General features: G+C 39.2%; 1 protein-coding gene across 4 annotated transcripts in view; it reads right to left on the bottom strand.

The window, feature by feature from the left end:
* SPY (Tetratricopeptide repeat (TPR)-like superfamily protein) overlaps positions 1–21,617 on the bottom strand; it is a 61,078-nt gene that overhangs the window by 27,463 nt on the left and 11,998 nt on the right. For 2 of the 4 annotated variants that reach the window (XM_010247541.3, XM_010247525.3), the window contains 7 exons: positions 15,377–15,559; positions 15,129–15,248; positions 14,934–15,002; positions 14,757–14,838; positions 7,003–7,097; positions 4,038–4,102; positions 2,819–3,017 (listed from right to left, as the gene is read on the bottom strand). In XM_010247541.3, the coding sequence (XP_010245843.1) occupies positions 2,819–3,017; positions 4,038–4,102; positions 7,003–7,097; positions 14,757–14,838; positions 14,934–15,002; positions 15,129–15,248; positions 15,377–15,559 (813 nt within the window). The remainder of the gene's footprint in view (positions 1–2,818; positions 3,018–4,037; positions 4,103–7,002; positions 7,098–14,756; positions 14,839–14,933; positions 15,003–15,128; positions 15,249–15,376; positions 15,560–21,617) is intronic. The other 2 variants (XM_010247534.3, XM_088889359.1) reach the window with 1 other exon arrangement.

Below are 21,617 nucleotides of genomic sequence, written 5' to 3'. Positions count from 1 at the left end.
GTTCCAAAATGTGTTAGCACCATCTAATAAAATTGCCTCACCAAAGATGGTACTTCGTCGCGGGATCTCATCAGGTAAATCTAAAAGCATCATGAGAAATCATCCACAAATAAGAGAATATCGATAGCCTCCCATGGAAGAAACATGGTAAGGTCCCCACACATCAAAATGAATAACATCAAAAGAATAACACCTTTTATTATTAGACTTAAATGAATGTCTACAATGCTTTCCAAGTTGACAACCTTCACACTCCAGACTTGACAAACTAACAGACTCAAAAAGATTTGGAAACAAAAGACTCAAAGAAGAAAAAGGTAAATGGTCCAAACGATTATGCCAAAGTATAATTTGACCCACAGACCCTGACACTATCCTTGCTGACATGATGACTCTGATGAGGAGGAAGCACATCCAGGAGGTAGATCCCATTCACTTCACGACCACTCCCAATCGTCCTCTTTGAATCTAGATCCTGCAAAATACAATGACTAGGAGAAAAAATTACTGAGCAGTTCAGGTTCTTAATCAAACTACTAACAAATAACAAATCAGTGCTCAATCTAGGAACATGAAGGACAGAGGGTAGAAAAATAGAATCACTAATCTTGACAGATCCCTTCCCAGCAATGGGAACATGGGATCCATCAGCTGTGGAGACCCTATCTCTGCCAGAACAAAGCTAGTAAGAAGAAAAAATAGTAAAGCTATGAGTCATGTGCTCTGAGGCTACAGAATCTATAATCCAAGGAGGTCCCTCCTTACCTAAAGTAGAAACATAATTTGCAGTGATGTGTGAACTACTTGTGTAAGCAAAGGAAGTAAAGTGGACTCCACCAGTACCACCTGTACCTTGTTGTCCGCTTGCTACTGAACTGGAACTGGTTGTATCCCGCTGGTTCAGAAGTTGCCCATACCTCTCAAGTTCAGCCCTTACTGCAGCAGCTACAACAGACTCCAGAGCAGTTGTAGTAGGAGGGGCCGGAATGTCACCAGTAACTGCCATGTGTGCATTTCCCTTCTTATTTTTCAGTCTAGTCAGCACAAGATGTGGGTGAAGCTTCCAACAAGTATCTCTCGTGTGTTTAGGCTTCTTACAGTAGTCAGATCAAATCTTTTATCTTCCTTCTTGATTTCACTACCACCCCGATCTCCACTTTGTTTAGGTTTCACAGTACTCACCATGGCAGACTGATCAGAAACAAGATTTTTCATCATCACATCTCTCCTGCTCTCCTCCCCTGACACAAAGGCATATGCCTAGGAGAGGGTAACATTGTCCCTAGAAAGAAGATGTTGTCTTGCAATATCATACTTAGGATTAAGGCCAACAAGAAATTCAAACACCTTATACTTTTCTAGATGTTTCTGATAGGTAGTTGCATCCTTAGTGGTTTCCCAAGCAAATGTCTCTAAATGGTCAATCTCCTGCCACAGGGTTTTAAGGGCTGAAAAATAGGCTAAACAGGTCTATCTCCCTGCCTTGTAGAAATAATCTGATTTCTCAACTGATAAGCCCTAGCAACATTCCCCCTCTATGAATAGGTTTCTGCAACCCCATCCCATATTTCCTTAGCTATATTTGCCCATAAAAAATTTTTACTTATATGGGGCAACATGGAATTACACAACCAAGTCATCACCATATAATTCTCATGTACCCACCGAGAGTTGTTAGTTTCGGGTTTCACTTTTTCACCAGTGATATACCCTAATTTTTTTTTTTATCAATAATGATATACCCTAATTTCCCACGAGCACCAATGGACATCTTTGCAGATTGTGACCATTTTAAGTAGTTTGCACCATCCAACCTAACAGTAGTAATGGTCCCAGTCCCGAAAAGGTCTCTAGCATCTCCTTCCCATTGGTCCCATTTCACTCCTGGTCTTATTTTCAACTCCGTGACCCTCCATGATTCTCAAAAAGTGTAAAGAAAATAATTGAAATACGCAAAAAGATCAAACGAAACACTTATGGATCCAACAACACATTTCTAGTGTCCTAGACCGTCTTCCCACAAATGATTCCTTTTCTGCGGGACGGAAAAAGAGAAAGAAGAGGCAGTCGCTCTCTCTAGAAGCCTCCAAATCAAGCAGGACTTGAACCGCCCCTTACAAAAAAACTCCAAGGAACCCTAAAAAATTAGGGCGCCACTTCCTAGGTCAAAATAGAAGAGTCCAATAGAAACAGGACTCTTCCCCTTTCTCCAATTTTTCCTGATTTTGATGAGAAACACTAGACCAGCTACAAGGCAAACAGATCCACCAAAAAATCCAAAAACTGGGCTTACCTGAGAGCTTCGATCAGCCTCTTAAATCACCATGCAGTCGGCCGATCTAGGGCTGCATGAGAAAACAACTCAAGGAACCTTCGGCCTACTCTGATACCAAGTAGAAATCATTGATTGCAGATTTAGCCGAATTTCTTGTGAAGGGAAAGAAGAGGAAGATGAAGATTTCAGCAATAGAGAAGAAAAGAGAAGGAGAAAAGAGTAAGAAGTCAACCAGGATTCTTAGATAAACCCTAGCCGCCAACCCCTCATTATATTTATACTTAAACTTAAAGGATGAGATATTACAAGGATGCCCTTAGTAGGGCGGCTACTAATGTAGCTGAACAGTCACAACTTAAAAACATAAACTAATGGGCCTAAAGCCCAACAACTTCCTAACTAAATAACTTAAAATAAGAATAAAAACAACTAGGCCCAACTCAACACTATGTTAAAGGTGGACTTAATTTCTATCAGATAAATGATAATATGAAGTTAACAATCTATAATCATCTGGAAGTAAAATCTCCAAGTAAGAAATACCTTCACAACTGCAGAGTACACAACAACCTTGTAATTTGCATAATTATGATGGACAAGAGGTGCCTCGATGAAATATGATACAGAATGAGTAAAGTAATCCGGAGAGACATATCCAATAACAAGTGATCGTTCTGGATCTTTTGGGTTGTCCCAAGATGTGTACTGTGGATATAACCTCATAAAGCGTCTACCCCAATCCCTGCAAATAAATAGTTGATTTAAGATGTATATTTAACAAATAGGTTAACATTTTTGTGTTATTCAAACCGACATCTTGAAAACCAATTAAAAAATAGAAGTGATTAGGGCACATCCTATTTTTGATAAAGGGGGATGTGCCCTATCTATCAAAACTGGGGTGCACCAAATCAGTCCCCAAAGAAATCATCAGTGCAAGTCAGAGCATTTTCAACTAGTATATAATCCGAATAAGATCCCAAAGAAACAAGAAAAGAATCAAATAGCTCAGTTTCAAAGGGAGTGATAGAGCTAAAGCTAATTCATTTCTCCGTGCATTGGGACAACATACTTTTTTCTTTTGATGCATGTAATGTTTGTGGCTCTATACAAGAATGTGCATGGTTTATCTTCATAACCACGTAAAGTGTGCCTTTCTGGAAATTCCCTTATTTCAATACATCAATACAATACTTGACATTATAAAAAAAGAAACTAGATGTTCTGTAATGAGAATTGGAAGTGTCAATCTTAATGTTTTTTTATTTTCTTTTCCAATTGTGTTGGTGACTCCTTGTCACTTGACAAGTTGTTAAGATTTTTTTACTTTTATTGAGTTTACCTTGTACTATCAAAAAGAAAAAGAAAAACAGAAAGAAGGAACAGACAGTAGAAGTTTATCTAGAAGAAAAGTGGCTCCTAAGACCTAGGAGACAAACCTTAGCCTGTTTTCTACACTAAAAAATGATTAGCTCAACACATATGATGTTTAGTAGGAACACGCTTATTCTAATAAGGTCCTAAAATAAGAAACAAGATTCACTTAATCCCAAACATGCAAAACATTAATCTTCAAATCCCTCTTGCCTGACGGGAAACAAAATGCTTGGGGATCAAAACTTGAACAGGGAGAGGTAAGAGGATAAAGCACTACAATTGACTTTCTGCAACAACATCAAGATAAAGAGTGTATGCACAAACAGACCTGCCAGGAAATGGAGATTTTCTGTGGAAGAAGTTGGTAATAGAAATTTATCAATACCTATGTGCTTCAAAAAGTTTATCATCATTGCCTTCATTTATGTAGTTCATTGCAAGTAAGCGATTCTGCAGTATTAAAGAACAGAAAAAGCATTTTAGCTAAAACCCAATAACAATCATCTTTATCCACAGAAGAAAAAATAAGATAAATATGCAGCTATTACTGAATAAGGTGCTACAATGTCTATTGATATTTACATTGCATCTACCCATAGCACCTTAATTTTCTGTGTCATCATATAAAACGGGTTGAGTTGAAAGCAAATGTAACAATTCTTGATGAATTCTTCATTTACTTATATTTTATAATAAAATGCAAACAAATTTAAATTTTCAAATTAATATCAAGTGCATACAGATGCAAGGGCTTATATGGTCCTAATTAAAATCATCTATAGAGAAATAGATTGCTAGAATGGGACATACCATATTCTTGAATTAATGTTGCAACAAATAATAGGCTGAGAGAAAAGTGAAGAAAGAGAAGGTATCAAGGAATATTTTTGTAAGATAAATCAGTTTCTTTGCTTCTCCTGTAGTCATGAGTTAAGGGATTATTTCAGCTCTCCAGGACTCTCCAGAACTCTCCAGGATTCAACAATCAATACCTCTATCTCAAGTTCTTAACATACAATCTTCTCACCAACCTCTAACTCCCCCACCCAGAAAAAGGAAAAATACAGGAAAAAAATAGATAACAAAGACCAATAATGACAACAACAAAAACAGCAGCAGTGAAGTTCTTATACATGTCAAGAGTCAAGACAACCCTCCAACTGGTTAGATGATTATCATGGTAGCTTAAATCTCTTGCTCAATACACAACCAGCACAGTACTCATGATGGAGAACCACTGTCACTCTTACACAAGACTTGATTAATAATCAAGCCCAGCTCTCAGAACATTTCCAGAAAAATAGATAAATAAGAGACAGTACACTACCAACTTAATTGGTCCACAGCCTAATAGCTTAAGTTTTTGGGCTTTGAGGTTAAAGGTGGTGTCCAACTCTTGTGTGTAAGTCCTGTGTATATGTATGAGCTCCCTGATTTTTTCAACTCCCCTCACTTCCTAACAGAGATCAAAACAAGAATATAAAAATATGTGAACACTATACCAGAGGTTTTAACATATTAGATATCCCAATGACACACAAAATTAAACAAAAATAAATGGCACTTAAGCAAGACAAAGACTTCCCCCCTTACAGAAACCTTGATGTTGGAATTGAAACACTTGAACAATTCACTGTACATATACAATGCAATATGCATCACCAAGCATCCTCGACCAAAAAAAGTGTGTTCGCAATCATAAAATTCTGCTCTCATTTCTTGCGAATGCTGTTTCACATCCCTCAAAATGTCTATTTCCATGGTCCCTGGTTGTGATGCTTTAGGCAGTTCATAGTTAACCGAGAATCTCCTTCCACCACTGTCCTTGTAATTTAATAACTTCCCCAGATTTAGTCCTTGACAATGTTTTAAAACACGGAGGTGCAGTGCGAGATGTCCCACTACCTGGAGGCATGAGGTGTAGTTCAGAATGTAAGAGGTGTAAGCCTCCATAAGAGGGGGATGAGGAAGAAGAAAAAGAAAGAGGGGGAGGAGGAAGAAGAAGAGGGAGGATTTTATTTTCTTTGATTTTAATAAAAATCTTTTATATTTACAAGAATTGAAGATGCATAACACGAGCAAGCGAAGCAAGCAAGCCGGAGCAAAGCAAGACCCCCCTAGCACAAACAACGCAAATTGGGCTGCATTGAAAAGGGATAGGAGTGTGAACGGTATTCGAAAATCCAATTTTGAATTCGAGATTCAACATAATCAAATCGAATTCGGACAATTTGAATATTGTAATCAGTCAAATTTGGATATGACCTGATTGACTGATTCTATTGGATAAATATCCAAACTCGATCAATTATTTAATTATTATATATAATATATAAAATATTTAAATATTGTAAATAATTTATATATTTATATTCTTCATATAAATAAAATATTTATTTTATATATTTAGTAATTACCTAAAATAATTAGTCAATCAAATTCGAAACGAATTGAATATTCTAATATTTAATCGAATTTGAAATTCGAGCATTGATTTTCAATATCCGTCGGATATCGAATTTTCTAATCGGATTCAAATTTGGATATTGCTCGATTCGAATTCAAATCCGAACTGTTTACACCCCTTAAAAGAGGTTGGGGTCCCACTTTCTTTCCCCTTCTCTTTTCTTCCCGTTTCTTTTCTTTCTTTTCTCTTTTTTTCTTCTCTTTCTTTCTTTCTCTTTCCCTTGCCTTTCTTTTACTTTTTTTTCTTTCTTTTTTTCTTTTCTTTTTGTCTTTTTGTATGAGGTGTGCGTGAGGCACATCCTCTAGTCATGAAAAAGGTGTATGCCTTAAAGGTATCAATGCCTCTAACATAAGCTTTAGGGCGTTTTGGGGGCACCTCATCTAGAGTTGTGCCTCCAGGCATATACCTCCCACACTTTTTAAAACATTGGTCCTTGATACAAGGCAAGAAATTCCACTCTGGCTGAGTTCACTTGGCTCATGGGTCCAGAATTGAGGGCCAATATCAAAACATTGTGATCCCTAAACACCCCACCTATACTTGATCTTCCTGTGTTTCCAAAACTACTGCCATCAAAGTTGAGCTTAACCTGATGTGCATTTGTAGGTATCAATTGTTTATCCTAATATTAACTTCAAACAACAATAGTTCTGTAGGGAAAGCCCCACAATTCACATGCAGGAAGGGAATACATTTTAGCACTAATATCCTTACGAGTGCCCAAGAGGAATCCTGCAAGGTGAGCAAATAAAAATGCCTAAAGGGATTGATAAAAAATACTGTAACAGAAGCATTGTATATACTTGAGTTTATTAGCCCCCTGCATGCATTGCAACTGTATTTTAGATGTCACAGTGAGAAATTCAACACAATAAATAGTTACCTGGCCTGCATTACGAGAATCAGGATCTATCTTAAGGCAGTGCTCATATGCTTCAATAGCCTGAGATATATCCCCCGCATCTCTGTACAGAACCCCTACACACACAAATAACTTTAGGAAGTGCAGCAACTAAAGCGATGACTATATGTATATTCTGACTGTGACCATAAGAAAAGTTTTTGCCTGTTTTCGACAAACTATGCTATTTCAAAGTTTCACTTCCAATTTTTTGTGGAAGTTGTTGAGTGGGTCGGTTTGTTTTGTTGAGTGGCCCGGTTTGTCTTTAGTTTGTTTTTATTTAATTAGGAAGTTGTTGGGCCTTCGGCCCATTAGTTTTTTATTTTTTAAAGTTGCAACTATTCAGTTTTAGTAGCCGCCCTACTAAGGGTATCCTTGTAATATCTCATCTTTAAGTTAAATATAAATATAATGAGGGGCTGGCGGCTAGGGTTAACTTTCTCATAACTCTAGTTGACCTCCTACTCTTTTCTTCTTCTCCTTCCTTCTCTACTGCTGAAATCTTCACCTTCCCCCTCTTTCTCTCACAAGAAGCTTGACTGAATCAGCAAATAGTGATTTCTACTTGGTATTAGAGCAGGTTAAAGGTTCTTGAAGTTGTTCTCTCATGCAGCCCTAGATCGGCCAACTGCATGGTGATTTAAGAGGCTGATCGAAGCTCTCAGGTAAGCCTAACTTTTGGATTTTCTTGATGGATCTGTGTGCCCTGTAGCTGATCTAGGGTTTCTCATCAGAATCAGGAAAAACTGGAAAAAGGGGAAGAGTCTTGTTTTTGCTGGACTCTTCAATTTTAACCTAGGAAGTGGCGCCCTAGTTTTTTAGGGTTCCTTGGAGTTTTTTGTAAGGGGCGATTCAAGTCCCACGTGGTTTGGAGACTTCTAGAGAGGGCGGTTGGTTTTTCTCTCTCTTCTCCCATCCCACTGAAAAATGAATCTTTTGTGGGAAGAAAGCCCAGGACACCAAGAAAGTGTTGTTGGTTCCAAAAGGTGTCTTGTTTGATCTTGCTGCAATTTTTAGTTATTTTCTTTACCTTTTTTGAGAAGCATAGAAGGCCATAGAGTTGAAAATAAGCCCGGGAGTGAAATGAGACCAGTGGGAGGGGTGCTGGAGATTCCTTCGGGGCTGGAACCATTACTACAGTTAGGTTGGATGGTGCAAACTACTTGGAATGGTCACAATCTACAAAGATGGCCATTGGGCCTCATGGGAAATTAGGGTATATCACTGGTGAAGAGGTGAAACCTGAAACTAACAACTCCCGATGGGTGCAGGAAAATTATATGGTGATGACTTGGTTGTGTAATTCCATGTTGCCACATATAAGTAAAAATTTCTTATGGGCAAACACTGCTAAGGAAATATGGAATGGGGTTGCAGAAACCTATTCACAAAGGGAGAATGTTGCTAGGGCTTATCAACTGAGAAATCAGATTATTGCTACAAGGCAGGGAGATAGATCTGTTGTAGCCTATTTTTCAGCCCTTAAGACCTGGTGGCAGGAGATTGACCATTTGGAGACCTTTGCTTGGGAAACCATCAAGGATGCAGCTACCTGTCATAGACATTTAGAGAAGTATAGGGTGTTTGAATTCCTTGTTAGCCTTAACCCTGAGTATGATATTGCACGACAGCATCTTCTTTCCAGGGATAGTGTCACTCTCTCCCAAGCATATGCTTTTGTGTCAGAGGAGGAGTGCAGGAGGGATGTGATAATGAAAACCCAAATTTCTAATCAGTCTGCCATGGTAAGTGTTGTGAAACCTAAACAAAGTGGCGGTGAGATCAAGAAGGAAGACAAAAGAGACTTGGTTTGTGACTACTGTAAGAAGCCTAAACATACAAGAGATACTTGTTGGAAGCTTCACCCACATCTTGTGCCGACTAGATTGAGAAATAAGAAGAAAATGCGCACATGGGAGTTACCGGTGACACTCCGGCCCCTCCTACTACAACTGCTTTGGAGTCTGTTGCAACTGCTGCAATAAGGGCCGAACTTGAGAGGTATGGGCTACTTCTGAACCAGCGGAATATAGCTAGTTCCAGTTCAGCCGCAAGCGGACAACAAGGTACAGGTGGCATTAGTGGAGCTCACTCTACCTCCTTTGCTCACACAGGTAGTTCACACGTCACTGCAAATTATGTTTCCACTTCAAGTAAGGAGGGACCTCATTGGATTATAGATTTTGGAGCCTCAAAGCCCATGACCCATAGCTCCACTATTTTTTCCTCTTACCAGCTCTGTTCTGGCAGAGATAGGGTCTCCATTGTTGATGGATCCCATGTTCCTATTGCTAGGAAGGGATATGTCAAGATTAATGATTCTATTTGTTTACCCTCTATCCTTCATATTCCCAGATTGAGCACAAATTTGTTACCTGTTAGTAGTTTGCCTAAGAATTTGAACTGCTCAGTAATTTTTTCTCCTGCGCGTTGTATTTTGTAGGATCTGGATTCAAAGAGGACGATTGGGAGTGGTCGTGAAGTGAATGGAATCTACCTCCTGGATGTTCCCCCTCACCAGAGTCATCATGTTAGCAGGGGCAGTGAGTTAGGATCTGTGAGTCAGATTATGCTTTGGCATAATCGTTTGGGCCATTTGTCTTTTTCTTCTTTAAGTTCTTTGTTTCCAAAACTTTTTGAGTCTGTTAGTCTGTCAAGTCTGGAGTGTGAAGGTTGTTGAACTTGGAAAGCATTCTTTTAAAACTAGTAAAAAAAGATGTTTTTCTTCTTTTGATGTTATTCATTCGGATGTGTGGGGTCCTTACCATGTTCCTTCTATGGGAGGCTATCGCTATTTTCTCCTATTTGTGGATGATTTCTCTCGATACTCTTGGATTTACCTGATGAAATCCCGCGTTGAAGTACCATCCTTGGTGTGGCAATTTCATCAGATGGTACTAACACAGTTTGGAACAAGAATAAAGGTGTTCAGATCTGACAATGCCAGGGAATATTTTGAAAGACATCTTGCCCCGTACTTGTTAGAATATGGTGTTGTCCATCAGAGCAGCTGCTCCTACAATCCACAACAGAATGGTGTTGCAGAAAGGAAGAACAGACACATTGTTGAGACCGCAAGAAGCATGATGATCACATCTACAGTTCCAGTTCGGTTTTGGGGTGATGCAGTTCTCACAGCAGTATATCTGATTAACAGGGTGCCTTCTCGTATACTTGAATTCAGCACTCCATTCAGCCTTCTTTTTCCTCAGGGGGAGATGTTTCATGTTCCTCTCAGGGTGTTTGGGTGTGTCTGCTTTGCACACATCCTTGGTCCTCACCGCTCGAAGCTTGATCCCAAGGCAAAGAAGTGTGTCTTCCTTGGATATGCAGAGAATCAGAAAGGGTACCGCTACTATGATCCAGTCTCTGGGAACCGATATATTACCATGGATGTCACCTTTTTTGAATCCACGTACTTCTTCTCACAGAATCCTTCTCAGGGGGAGTGTTTTGGGGAAGTAAGTCAACAGTCTATCCCTCTCCCAGTTCCAGTCCCTGTGTCACCGCCTATGCTTGACCACCGCCTGGTGCCACCTACCTTGCCACCTCCTTTGCGCTTTGTTTCGCAGCATTACTCACGACAGAGACTTCACAAGGCGATTGATTCCACTACAGCAGAACTCACACCACTTCTTGTCGATCCCTTGGAGACTCCAAATTCGGCTGATATGGATTCAGGTATTCCTCTTGATCCTGCTACTATTTCAGTTCCCATTGATCCTACTAACTCTGTTACCGATAACCTTGATCTCCCTATTGCTCTTAGAAAAGGGAAGAGAAAGTGTATTGCTCATTGTATTTCACAGTACTTATCCTACAGTGGACTTTCTCCTTCCTACCGTGTTTTTTCTCTTCTCTTGATTCAGTGTCTATACCCAAGGGTGTTAGTGAGGCTCTCTCCAAACCTGAGTGGAAGACAGCTATGCAGGAAGAGATGAAAGCTTTAATTAAGAATCAGACATGGGACATTGTGGACCTACCAGAAGGCAAGGAGACGGTTGGATGCAGATGGTTTTACACAGTAAAATATAAGGCAGATGGAAGTATAGAGAGGTACAAGGCAAGACTTGTCGCAAAAGGATACACACAGACCTATGGCATTGATTATTTAGAGACCTTTGCGCCAGTTGCAAAGATGACCTCCGTTCGGATACTCCTTTCCTTTGTTGCCTCATACTCTTGGCCCTTGTTTCAACTGGATGTGAAGAATGTTTTCCTAAATGGGGATCTGCAAGAAGAAGTGTATATGGATCTTCCTGTTGGTTTCTACAATGATACTGAAAAGGGAAAGGTATGCAGGCTTAAGAAGTCATTATATGGCTTGAAACAATCTCCCAGAGCATGGTTTGACAGATTCAGAAAGGCCTTGATTGATTTTGGCTACACTCAAACTCAATCCGATCACACTTTGTTTGTGAAGCGCGGGGGATCTTTGGTGTCAATCCTAATTGTTTATGTGGATGATATTGTTGTCACTGGGAATGATCTGAGTGAGATTGATAGTCTGAAGAGGAACCTACATAAGGAATTTGAAATTAAGGATGTTGGAGAACTGAGATACTTCTTAGGCATCGAAGTTGCAGGATCGAAACATGGAATTTTTATCTCTCAAATGAAGTATGTCTTAGACCTTCTTCAAGAGACAGGGAAGCTTGGAACGAAGGCAATTAGCACCCTTATTGACCAAAACCATAAAATCAGTGCAACAGTAGGTGAACCAGTAAAGGACATTAGGAGATATCAGAGACTTGTGGGTCGGCTTCTATACTTGTGTATGACAAGACCAGACAACTCCTATGCAGTGAGTGTAGTAAGTCAATACATGTATGCCCCACGAGTCCAGCATTGAGAGGCAGTTGACAGGATCCTTGCTTATCTGAAGGGACATCTAGGCAGAGGCATATTGTTTACTAATCATGGACAGTTGAAACTAGAGGCTTATACAGATGCAGATTGGGCAGGATGTCTTGATGACAGGAGATCAACTTCAGGAGTGTGCACCCTATTTGGGGGTAACCTAGTCTCATGGAAGAGTAAGAAACAAACAGTGGTGGCAAGATCAAGTGTTGAAGCTGAATATAGGGCCAGGGCGCATGGAGTTTCAGAACTTCTCTGGATCCGTTCTCTGTTAGAAGAAATTGGTGTACAGGCAGAAGAACCCATGATGCTATACTGTGATAACCAGGCAGCAATTAACATTGCCCATAACCCAGTCCAGCATGACCGAACTAAGCACATTGAAGTGGATAGACATTTTATCAGAGAAAGGGTAACTTCTGGAGAAGTCTGCCTTCCATACATTGCTTCTGATCTGCAGTTCGCTGATGTTCTCACAAAGGGTGTTGCAAAGAACAAGCTAGAGCATGATCTACGCAAGTTGGGAATGTGTGACATTTACTCCCAACTTGAGGGGGAGTGTTGAGTAGGCCGGTTTGTTTTGTTGAGTGGCCCGGTTTGTCTTTAGTTTGTTTTTATTTAATTAGGAAGTTGTTGGGCGTTCGGCCCATTAGTTTTTTATTTTTTAAAGTTGTGACTATTCAGTTTTAGTAGCCGCCCTACTAAGGGTATCCTTGTAATATATCATCTTTAAGTTAAATATAAATATAATGAGGGGCTGGCGGCTAGGGTTTAACTTTCTCATAACTCTAGTTGACCTCCTACTCTTTTCTTCTTCTCCTTCCTTCTCTACTGCTGAAGTCTTCACCTTCCCCCTCTTTCTCTCACAAGAAGCTTGACTGAATCAGCAAATAGTGATTTCTACTGAAGTAAAAAGGCATATAGGACTATATAGATGGCTCTATAGCGAAACTTGCAAAACAGACAAGTCTGGAATATTATCTCTAAGGTTTGAATCAACGAACTATGCTATTTCAAAGCTTCACTTCCAATATTTTGCTTAAGGAAAAAAGGCATATGGAACTATATAGATGTTCTATGACAAAACTTGGAACAACCAAGAGAAAATCCTTGTAACAACTGGGAATTTTTTGTACGAGTAACTGAAGCTTTATTGTGTAGAATAATAAATATCTCTGTACAAGAAGTGCCGGGCACTACACAAACACAGGCCCCTATTGCCCCTAAATATAATCTTTATCTTTACATTCAAGTCAATTGGTTCTCCATTGGCAACCCCCAATACCTATTATTTCGGTTTACACCTTGTTTAATTAGTGTGTCTGTCATACTGTTTCCTTCCCCTGGGATACAGCAAATCTGAACTCTCAACTCCCTTACGAGCTTTCTTATGTCTCTTAATAAGTTCCTATACTTACGTGGTCCTGGATTGTAGTTTAATAAGTACCTAGTTCTTGTTTAATAATCACCTTCTGCCATGATATTAGAGAAATTTGTAGAGAAGAGTGAATGTATTTCACTCATTAGTGGGCTTCGGCCTTACTTATGTCATTCTTTTATTTTATTATTTAGTTGTTTAGTTATGAGCCTGAGTGTGTTGCTTGCTTATTATTTTTTATTTGTACCTCTCTTGCTGCTACCTTATAACTTAAAAGGAGCAGTCTTGTAATTTCATTTTTTATCACTTAAAGTATATAAAGATGTGGGTGTTCTCGTTGAACCCCATGAATGTGCTATGTCAATGTAATTTCATCGTTTATCACTTAAAGTATAAATAATGTGGTTGTTCTATTACATCTCATATGAAGTTGTATTTTGTGATAACCAAACTGCTATTTATATTACATCAAATCTAGTTCTTTATGAAGGGACATAGCACATTGAACAAAAGCAAGGTACTGATACTTAAAGGGTGCAGTCTTTTATACTGAACCTATGGTGGTTGAGTACAAAAGATGTGATTCAGTTGTAGTTCTTTATATTTTAGGATTAGGAGAGAATTGTGAGGGCTAAAAATCCATCAACAGTGACTGTTCCAACATTTTCGCACCAAAACAAAGATAAGAAATGCTTCCAAACAGCAAAAACAACATTGCAGCTGATTAGCAAGTGGAGAGTGGTTTCATGAGTAGCTTTATAGAACTAATATTACCTATGAGGTGACAAGGAACAAGGTATTCTTCTTTGGAGGAGCTCATAGGTGTTGATGTTCTAATGGAACACTTGTCAAAACAATGCTCTTAAATTCAAAGGGAACTAGGCCTAACCAAAAAATCCTACAATATCTATTTTTTCAAAAAATGAAACTCCTAGAATATCAAGTCTTGCTAAAAAAAACTGTGATATTACTGGGTTACCAAATGACAACATAGAAAGAGTATGTCTGGAGAATATAGTAGTTGTTAATGAATTCTCATAACTTTGGTTGTAGGAATTGAAATTTTTTATGTTTATAGATTCTTCCGAACAAATTACAATTTTTTTTGATAAATGAGTAAACAATTTTATTAAAGAGAAAAAAAAAAGAAGAGTACAATCAGTTCCTAACAAATTACAATTCTAGAACTATTCAATTAGAATCTTATACAAGTATTCAATTAAGCAGGATAAATCACAAAGTTAAATCTACCACAAAACATTCCAACCTCAACAAGACAGACTTGATACTTTTCTTTTACAAATTACAAGTACATATTACTGTATCCACATGGAGCTTTAAGTTTTCTTTTACAAACTACAAGTACCAATTACTGTATCCGCATGGAGTTTAAGTTTCCAATACAGTGCAAAACAATTAGACTTATGAGCCCGTTAAAAAGGAAAATCTGGATGGAGTGAGGCCAGAGAATCATGGAAAGTTAACAACAAGTGGTTACCTAAGTTATTGTATGCTTCTGCATATGAAGGATTTGCAACAATAGCTTTCTCAATCATACTTGCTGCAGCATCCATTTTACCCTGCAAGCTTAAAAAAATAGTTAGTGATCAGGTCAAACATGACATTAGTTCAAACATATATGTAACAAAATAATAGATATACTGAAATAATATACCTGGACAGTATAGACAACGCCAAGGTTGTTTAGGGACTGAGAAAAGTTTGGTTTGATTCTTAGAGCCAACTGTGTAGTGCAAAAGAAAAAAAAAAAAAAAAATCAATGGCATTCACCTTAAGGACAAAGACCCCAAGTATCATGCAAACAAGTACATGTAATAGATGACAAACTATAAGCATGGAGAGAACTTGCTTGATAACATTCCACAGCTTTATCAAGGTTGTCTCTGTCTTTGTATATTACTCCTAGATTGTTGCATGCCTCCGCACATTGGGGATTGAAGTGCAGTGCAAGTTCATAAAACACAACTGCCTGCATGGACAGAATTGCCTATTCAATTGCCTTTAGATATACCTTAGGAAAAAATAAAATAATATGTGGCAGTACCAGACATAAGCAAGAAGAAGACAGCAATTTCAGAATGTCAAAAAAAGGCTTACATAAGAATAAGATCTAAACAGATTCCAAGAGGGTATCCTATGCATGTCACTAACCATGTCAAACTTAAGCATTTCACCATATGCAACACCAAGATTGTACATAGCATCAGCATAGTGCCAATTGTAATACAGAGCTTTCTTGTAGTATGTCACACCTTGATTTATGTCTCCTTCCAATTTGACCTAAATAGACAGCCAAATCCAAAATCAGAAATAAGAAAAATGAATCACCACTCTACAGTGAAGGGAAATTGATACAACACTGTAAAGTGATTTCTAAAAGCTAATCAAATGTCATTGGAAAGGTAAACTCTTATTCAAACTCATCCTTTCAACAGTAAACAAATGAAGGCAACAAGACAAGTGATAGATTTAGGAAACAAATGCTAGTAATCAGGACTGTTGCTTTGTCAACAATCACCTGTAGACAATGCATTACATCGTAAGATTGAATTAAGGGAAGTGATGAAAGCTTTTTTCTTAATGAGGAAATAAAACGAAAATAGCAAGTTTACCGATTTCACATCATCTAACCTAGGAAATAAGGACATCAGCATTCCAAGAGCAAAGAAAAGTTTCTATTTATAACTCGATCTCCATAACATCTAAGACATTACTCAAGTTCAATCAGATCCAGAAGCAGCAGCGGTAGTAGTTACTTGTCAGGTCACTTATACCCATGAATCTTCCAGGTTGCAGATGGGTAGGACCCAAAAGGGCCTCCTGATTTCTTGCTTTTTAACAAAGAAGAAGGATGTTGATGCAGGAGCTGAATAGTCAAAATTGGAATTTTGTGAAATTTTATGTATTTCTGTATTTTTGGACACCGTAGATATTTTTAACATTTTACAGTTTTTCTGTAGGGTCCAATAATAGGGTTTGATTGTCTATTTATAGTTTGCTTATGTTTAAAATTTCAAAGTCATTGCAAAAGTAGGATTAGAGTTCTTGAGTCTTCTTTGAATTGAAAAGGATGTGACAGCTTAGTTTGAGTCCTACTAGGATTATTGAGTCTAACAATTTCACTCTTTTTTTTTATTGATCAATAACACTTTCATTAACTCATCAAAAGAAAATTTACAATAGGAAGACAAACACGCTTATCTTCCAAGAGCAACAAAGAACCTCAAGAAAAGAAAAAAAAAAATAAAGAAAACACACTATAGTTACAGCTTAGCCCAAAAAGTGAATCCCTTTCTGCCCCTTGTTTAGCTAAACCGTCAGCTAGAGAATTAGCCGATCTTTTAACCCAAAGTATCTTAACTTCCATCTCCCGCACCAGCCATTTGAATTTCCTCCTCCCATTATTGTACTTCCATAAGCCATTGTGATCTTTAATCAGCCACTCTATCACCACCTCTGAATCCCCTTCAATTAAGAGTTTCCTGATGTTCAACTCCTTAGCTTACTGTACTCCTTCCATAACCGCAAAGATCTCAGCTCTAAGGGAGTCACCCACTCCAATTGGGCCTGAGAACATAGCAGAAATGACCCCATTTTCATCCCTAAAAACACCCCCAATCCCCGAATGTCCCGGATTTCCCCTGCTACACTCATCAAAGTTTAGTTTCACGAATCCACTAGGTGGAGGGGTCCAAGCCACACTCATTACTGACTTAGTATGTGTGCAATTTGCAATTTCACCCCACTTCCTCAACATGTCATCCACAGTGTAATCTGTGAAAAGCTCCAAAGATTTCAGCCACTGTACCGCCCTAATATGAATGATAGCCCTCAGATCTGCTGCTCCTCTCTGAGCTTCTGAGAATATCCTGGAGTTTCTTTCTTCCCAAAGTGTCCAACATACTGCAGCCCTTAGTCCTCTCCACATTGTCCTTCCCCTTTTTATCCGCCACCTGAAAAGAGAAGGGGAAAAAATGCCTTGCAAGTCTGATGGGGTATTCCAACTACATCCAAATAGGGACAAAACCCATTCCCAAATTGACCTCGCAAAATGGCAAGACACCAGTAGGTGAAAACCAGTCTCCCCATCCGCTTTACAAAGAACACACCACTGAGGTGACAAACAAGTATTGGGTCTCTTCTTTTGGAGTAGATCACCAGTGTTGATTCTTTCTAGATAGGCTTCCCAACAAAAACTACCAACCCTAGGAGGTATTGCTTTGCACCAAACCTCATCAACAGGAAAAGGAGGGAAGGTAGGGCTGGTGGACTGACTTAAGACTTTGAAGAAAGAAGCACAAGAAAAAATGTCGTTGGGAGAAGGTGTCCAAATTCTAAAATCCACCCTATTGGGGTCTAAGACAACGTTATCAAGAATTGCAATAAGGCTCAAAATATTGTCAAAGTCTGAGTCCCTCAAATCCCTTCTTAGACCCAAGTTCCACCCAATCCCAGAAGTGGAAGAGGACGGGGTGGTGAAAGACGAGATTGACTCATTTTTCAGATCAGAAAGAGCAAACAAAAAAGGAAACTGATCCTTTAGAGGGGCACTCCCCACCCAGGTTTGTTCCCAGAATTTTATGGAGTTACCGGAATTCAAATCATACATGATATTAGGGGAGAAAACTGGCAGCAGGTCATGAATGGCTTTCCAAGGAGAATTACTTGTGGTCCTAGCTCTGATTCCAGCGTCCCATCCATTATGCCCCAACCCATGAATACTTGCCACTATTCTAGCCCATAGCTTCTCCTTCTCCAAGGGGAATCTCCACAATCACTTTCCCAACAGAGTCATATTCCTTCTCCTAATATTCCCAAGCCCCAAACCACCACATGTCTTACTCCTACAAACTATCTCCCAGCTAACTCTATGATCCCTTTTTTCCTCTCCCAGTTCCCACAGGAAATCTCTCATTAACTTCTCCAATCTATTAGCAACCTTCACTAGGATTTTAAACACCAACAGGAAAAAGATAGATAAATTAGCAAGCGTGACCTTAATAAGAGTAATTCTCCCACCAAGAGAGAGGTAGTTCTTTTTCCATGACACCAGTCTTTTTTCAAACCTTTCCACCACCGGGTTCCAAAAGCTCTCTCTCATAGGATTATCACCTAAAAGCAACCCTAAGTAGTTCAAAGGCCACCCTGAGACTTCACACCCCAGCACTTCAGCACTCTCCCTGATCTCTCCCTCCTCCAAATTCACCCCCACAACATAGCTTTTCCCAAGGTTAACCTTCAAGTTGGATATTTGCTCAAACAGTTGTATCACCGACTTCAAATTCCTGATAAAGCTCACATTACCGCCTTCACAAAACAGAATTGTGTCGTCAGCAAACTACAAGTGAGTAAGGGGGGTTTCCACCCTCCCAACTCTCCAGCCTCTAATAAGCCCCCTAGAATCTGCTATGTGAATCAGTTTCCCCAAAACCTCCGCATTTAGAATGAACAAGAAAGGAGAAAGGGGGTCTCCTTGTCTTATACCCCTACTGGCTGGAAAGAAGTCTACCATTGTCCCATTCACTAGCACTGAGTAATGACAATTCCAGACACAACCCATAATCCACTTACACCATCAATCCTCGAACCCAAATTTAGTCAAAACTTTCCTCAAAAATTCCCAGTCCACCAAGTCATAAGCCTTTTCCAAGTCCAACTTACAAACCACTCCCTTCTTCTTATCCCTCTTAAAGTTCTCCACACTCTCATTAGCAATTAAAATATGATCAGTAATTTGTCTTCCATTCACAAAAGCTCCTTGGTAGTGTGCAATGATATCTGGCAAAACCTTCTTCAGCCTCAAAGACAACACTTTTGCAATGATCTTATACAAGCTATTAACCAAGCTAATTGGCCTAAAATCCTTCGGGTGGGAAGCATCTTTCTTTTTTGGAATTAAGGCTATAAATGTAGAGTTCACACCCGGATTGACAATTCCTCTCCTAAAAAACTCCTCAAACACCCGCAAAAGATCATCTTTCAAAATATCCCAACAGTCCTGATAAAAAGCTATTGTGAACCGATCCGGCCCTGGGGCTTTTGTTCTATCCATAGAGAATACAGCCTCTTTGATCTCTTCTAAACTAAAGCTTCTCTCCAACCTTCTCCTGTTCTCCACCCCTACATCTGGCCAATCCAATCCTTCTACCTGCACCCTTCTACACACAGGCCTTCTTAGAATAGATTTGAAGTGCTCCACACAAGCCCCAGCAATCTCCTCTTGATGTACTAGCTCAACTCCATCTACTACCAGTTTGGAGATCAGGTTCTTCCTTTTCTTGCCATCTACTAGAGAGTGGAAAAACCTAGTGTTTCTGTCCCCCTCTTGCACCCCTTTACACCGAGATTTTTGCCTCCAGCTAATTTCTTCCTTGTGCAGGCAGTCCTCTAACTGTCTTCTTAAATCTCTCCTGAGCTCATTGTCTTCCTCTCCAAGTTCTCTCATTTCTTCTTTAAAGTCAAGGCTTTCAATCTTATCCAACAGATCTCCCTTTCTTTTTTCTATCCTCCCAAACTCCACCATATTCCACTCCTTGATTTTTGCTTTCAAAAATTGAAGTTTCTTATGGAATTTCATCCCCTCCCATTCCACCAAAGGGTTACACTCATACCACCACTCCCTCACTTTGTTAGTAAACCCTGGGTGCAGTAACCACATATTTTCAAATCTAAAGGGGGTAGGACCTCCACGCCTTCTTTCCTCCTTACATAACACTATGGGCCAATGATCGGAGGTCACCCTTGGAAGAGCTCTAGAAGCCAGGTTCCCCAATGATCTATCCAGTTTAGAGCAAATGGGTCTAGATTGGAGATTTGACCAAGTAAAATGTCTTATGGGCTAGGGGGATCTCTTTAATGAGTCTAACAGTTTTACTCCTAAGACTATTATGAGTCTAACAGTTTGACTCCTAGGATTATTATGAGTTTAGAGTCTATAAATGTGTATGGACGTTTTACACAAAAAGCAATGAAGTTTATTGAGTTTTCTTCAGCTTATGCTAATTATGGTGAGTGATTCCCATACCCTATAGTGATTCTAGGAACCCTGTGAGTGATTACAAGTATTTTCTCTCTTCTTTCTCTTCCTATTTTCTTTCTTCTTCCTTCAAGAAGCCATTACAGCCATCAACAGCTATAAATCCTGACCAAAGAAGACCATTCAACATTCTCTAAGAACTAGAATTGAGCTGGACCTACATCAGATGCACTTGTTGCCCTTGCCACCCCTCTGTTCATGGGAAAAGGCAGCCTACAATGACTTGCCACTTGTCCATAATAAACCCAATAGAAAGGAGCTGAAATAAAAAATCTGTAAAACAAAAGAATATTTCTTGAAGAAGAAGAGAAGAAAGGAGAAAAGGAAGAGAAGAGATTTGAGAGAGAAAAGAGAGCAAAAATGACGGCCGCCCTCTTCGCTATTATTTATAGTCTGAAATAATAATGAGTACAAAGACAAGTATGCCCTTATAGGGCGGCTAACACATAAAACAGCATAAAACAATTAAAATAACTGCTCAAAAAGGACCCAACAAGAGTGTTGTGGTCCCTACTTCCTATCTAAACAATAAATAATCAAAAACTACCACTATAGACTACATGATTTGTCTAAAACCTCAACAAGCCCTTCCTGGTAAAATAGACATGAGATAACTAAATACCATTCAGGCAAAATGCCAGTACTATCTATCATAAAATGTCAGTACAAAGTAAGGTATGAAACTGGCATGACTGGAGGAAAGAACATGTGGTGGCCAAATCCAGAGGATCCCATCCAGTGGATTGTATAAACAAGCCATATCATCCTTGAATGTGACAAAATAAAGGTCATGCCACAAAGAAGAACCCAGTAGACGTTCAGGACTGCTATCAGTCTTGAACCCTAATGGATTTCAGGTTCGAAAATAGAAGAAAAGGTATAGAGAAGAGAGGAGAAAGAGAGAAGAGAGAGCAGTAGAACACAAGAGTTGAAAGGAGGAAAAGAAGCTTAATGTTCTGCCGCCGCCACTTTATTTAGTATTTATAGGTTATGCTCATTACATGGAAAGGACAGATCTGCCCTTAATATTTACATAACAAATAGAACAAAATAAGACTGTAATAAATAACAACTGAAATAACTAACTGACCACCAGCTAACCCTAGAAAGACTAGAACACCTTCTACCCTACGAACACAGTGGGACCGTAGCTGTGGGGCCCACATCAGTGTTCTCTACACTCCCCCTAAAGTTGGGAATAAATGTTTATCATACCCAACTTGGATAGATCCGCCTCTAGCTTCTTCCTTGGTACAGCTTTGGTGCGGATATCTGCTAGCTACATGTTGGAGGTGATGTACG

The sequence above is a fragment of the Nelumbo nucifera genome, chromosome 6 (genome assembly GCF_055504915.1).
Source record: "Nelumbo nucifera cultivar China Antique chromosome 6, China Antique-T2T, whole genome shotgun sequence".
In the NCBI taxonomy this organism is placed as follows: Eukaryota; Viridiplantae; Streptophyta; class Magnoliopsida; order Proteales; family Nelumbonaceae; genus Nelumbo; species Nelumbo nucifera.
Note: the sequence above shows the minus strand (reverse complement) of the source record. Positions and strands in the feature narration are given on the sequence as shown.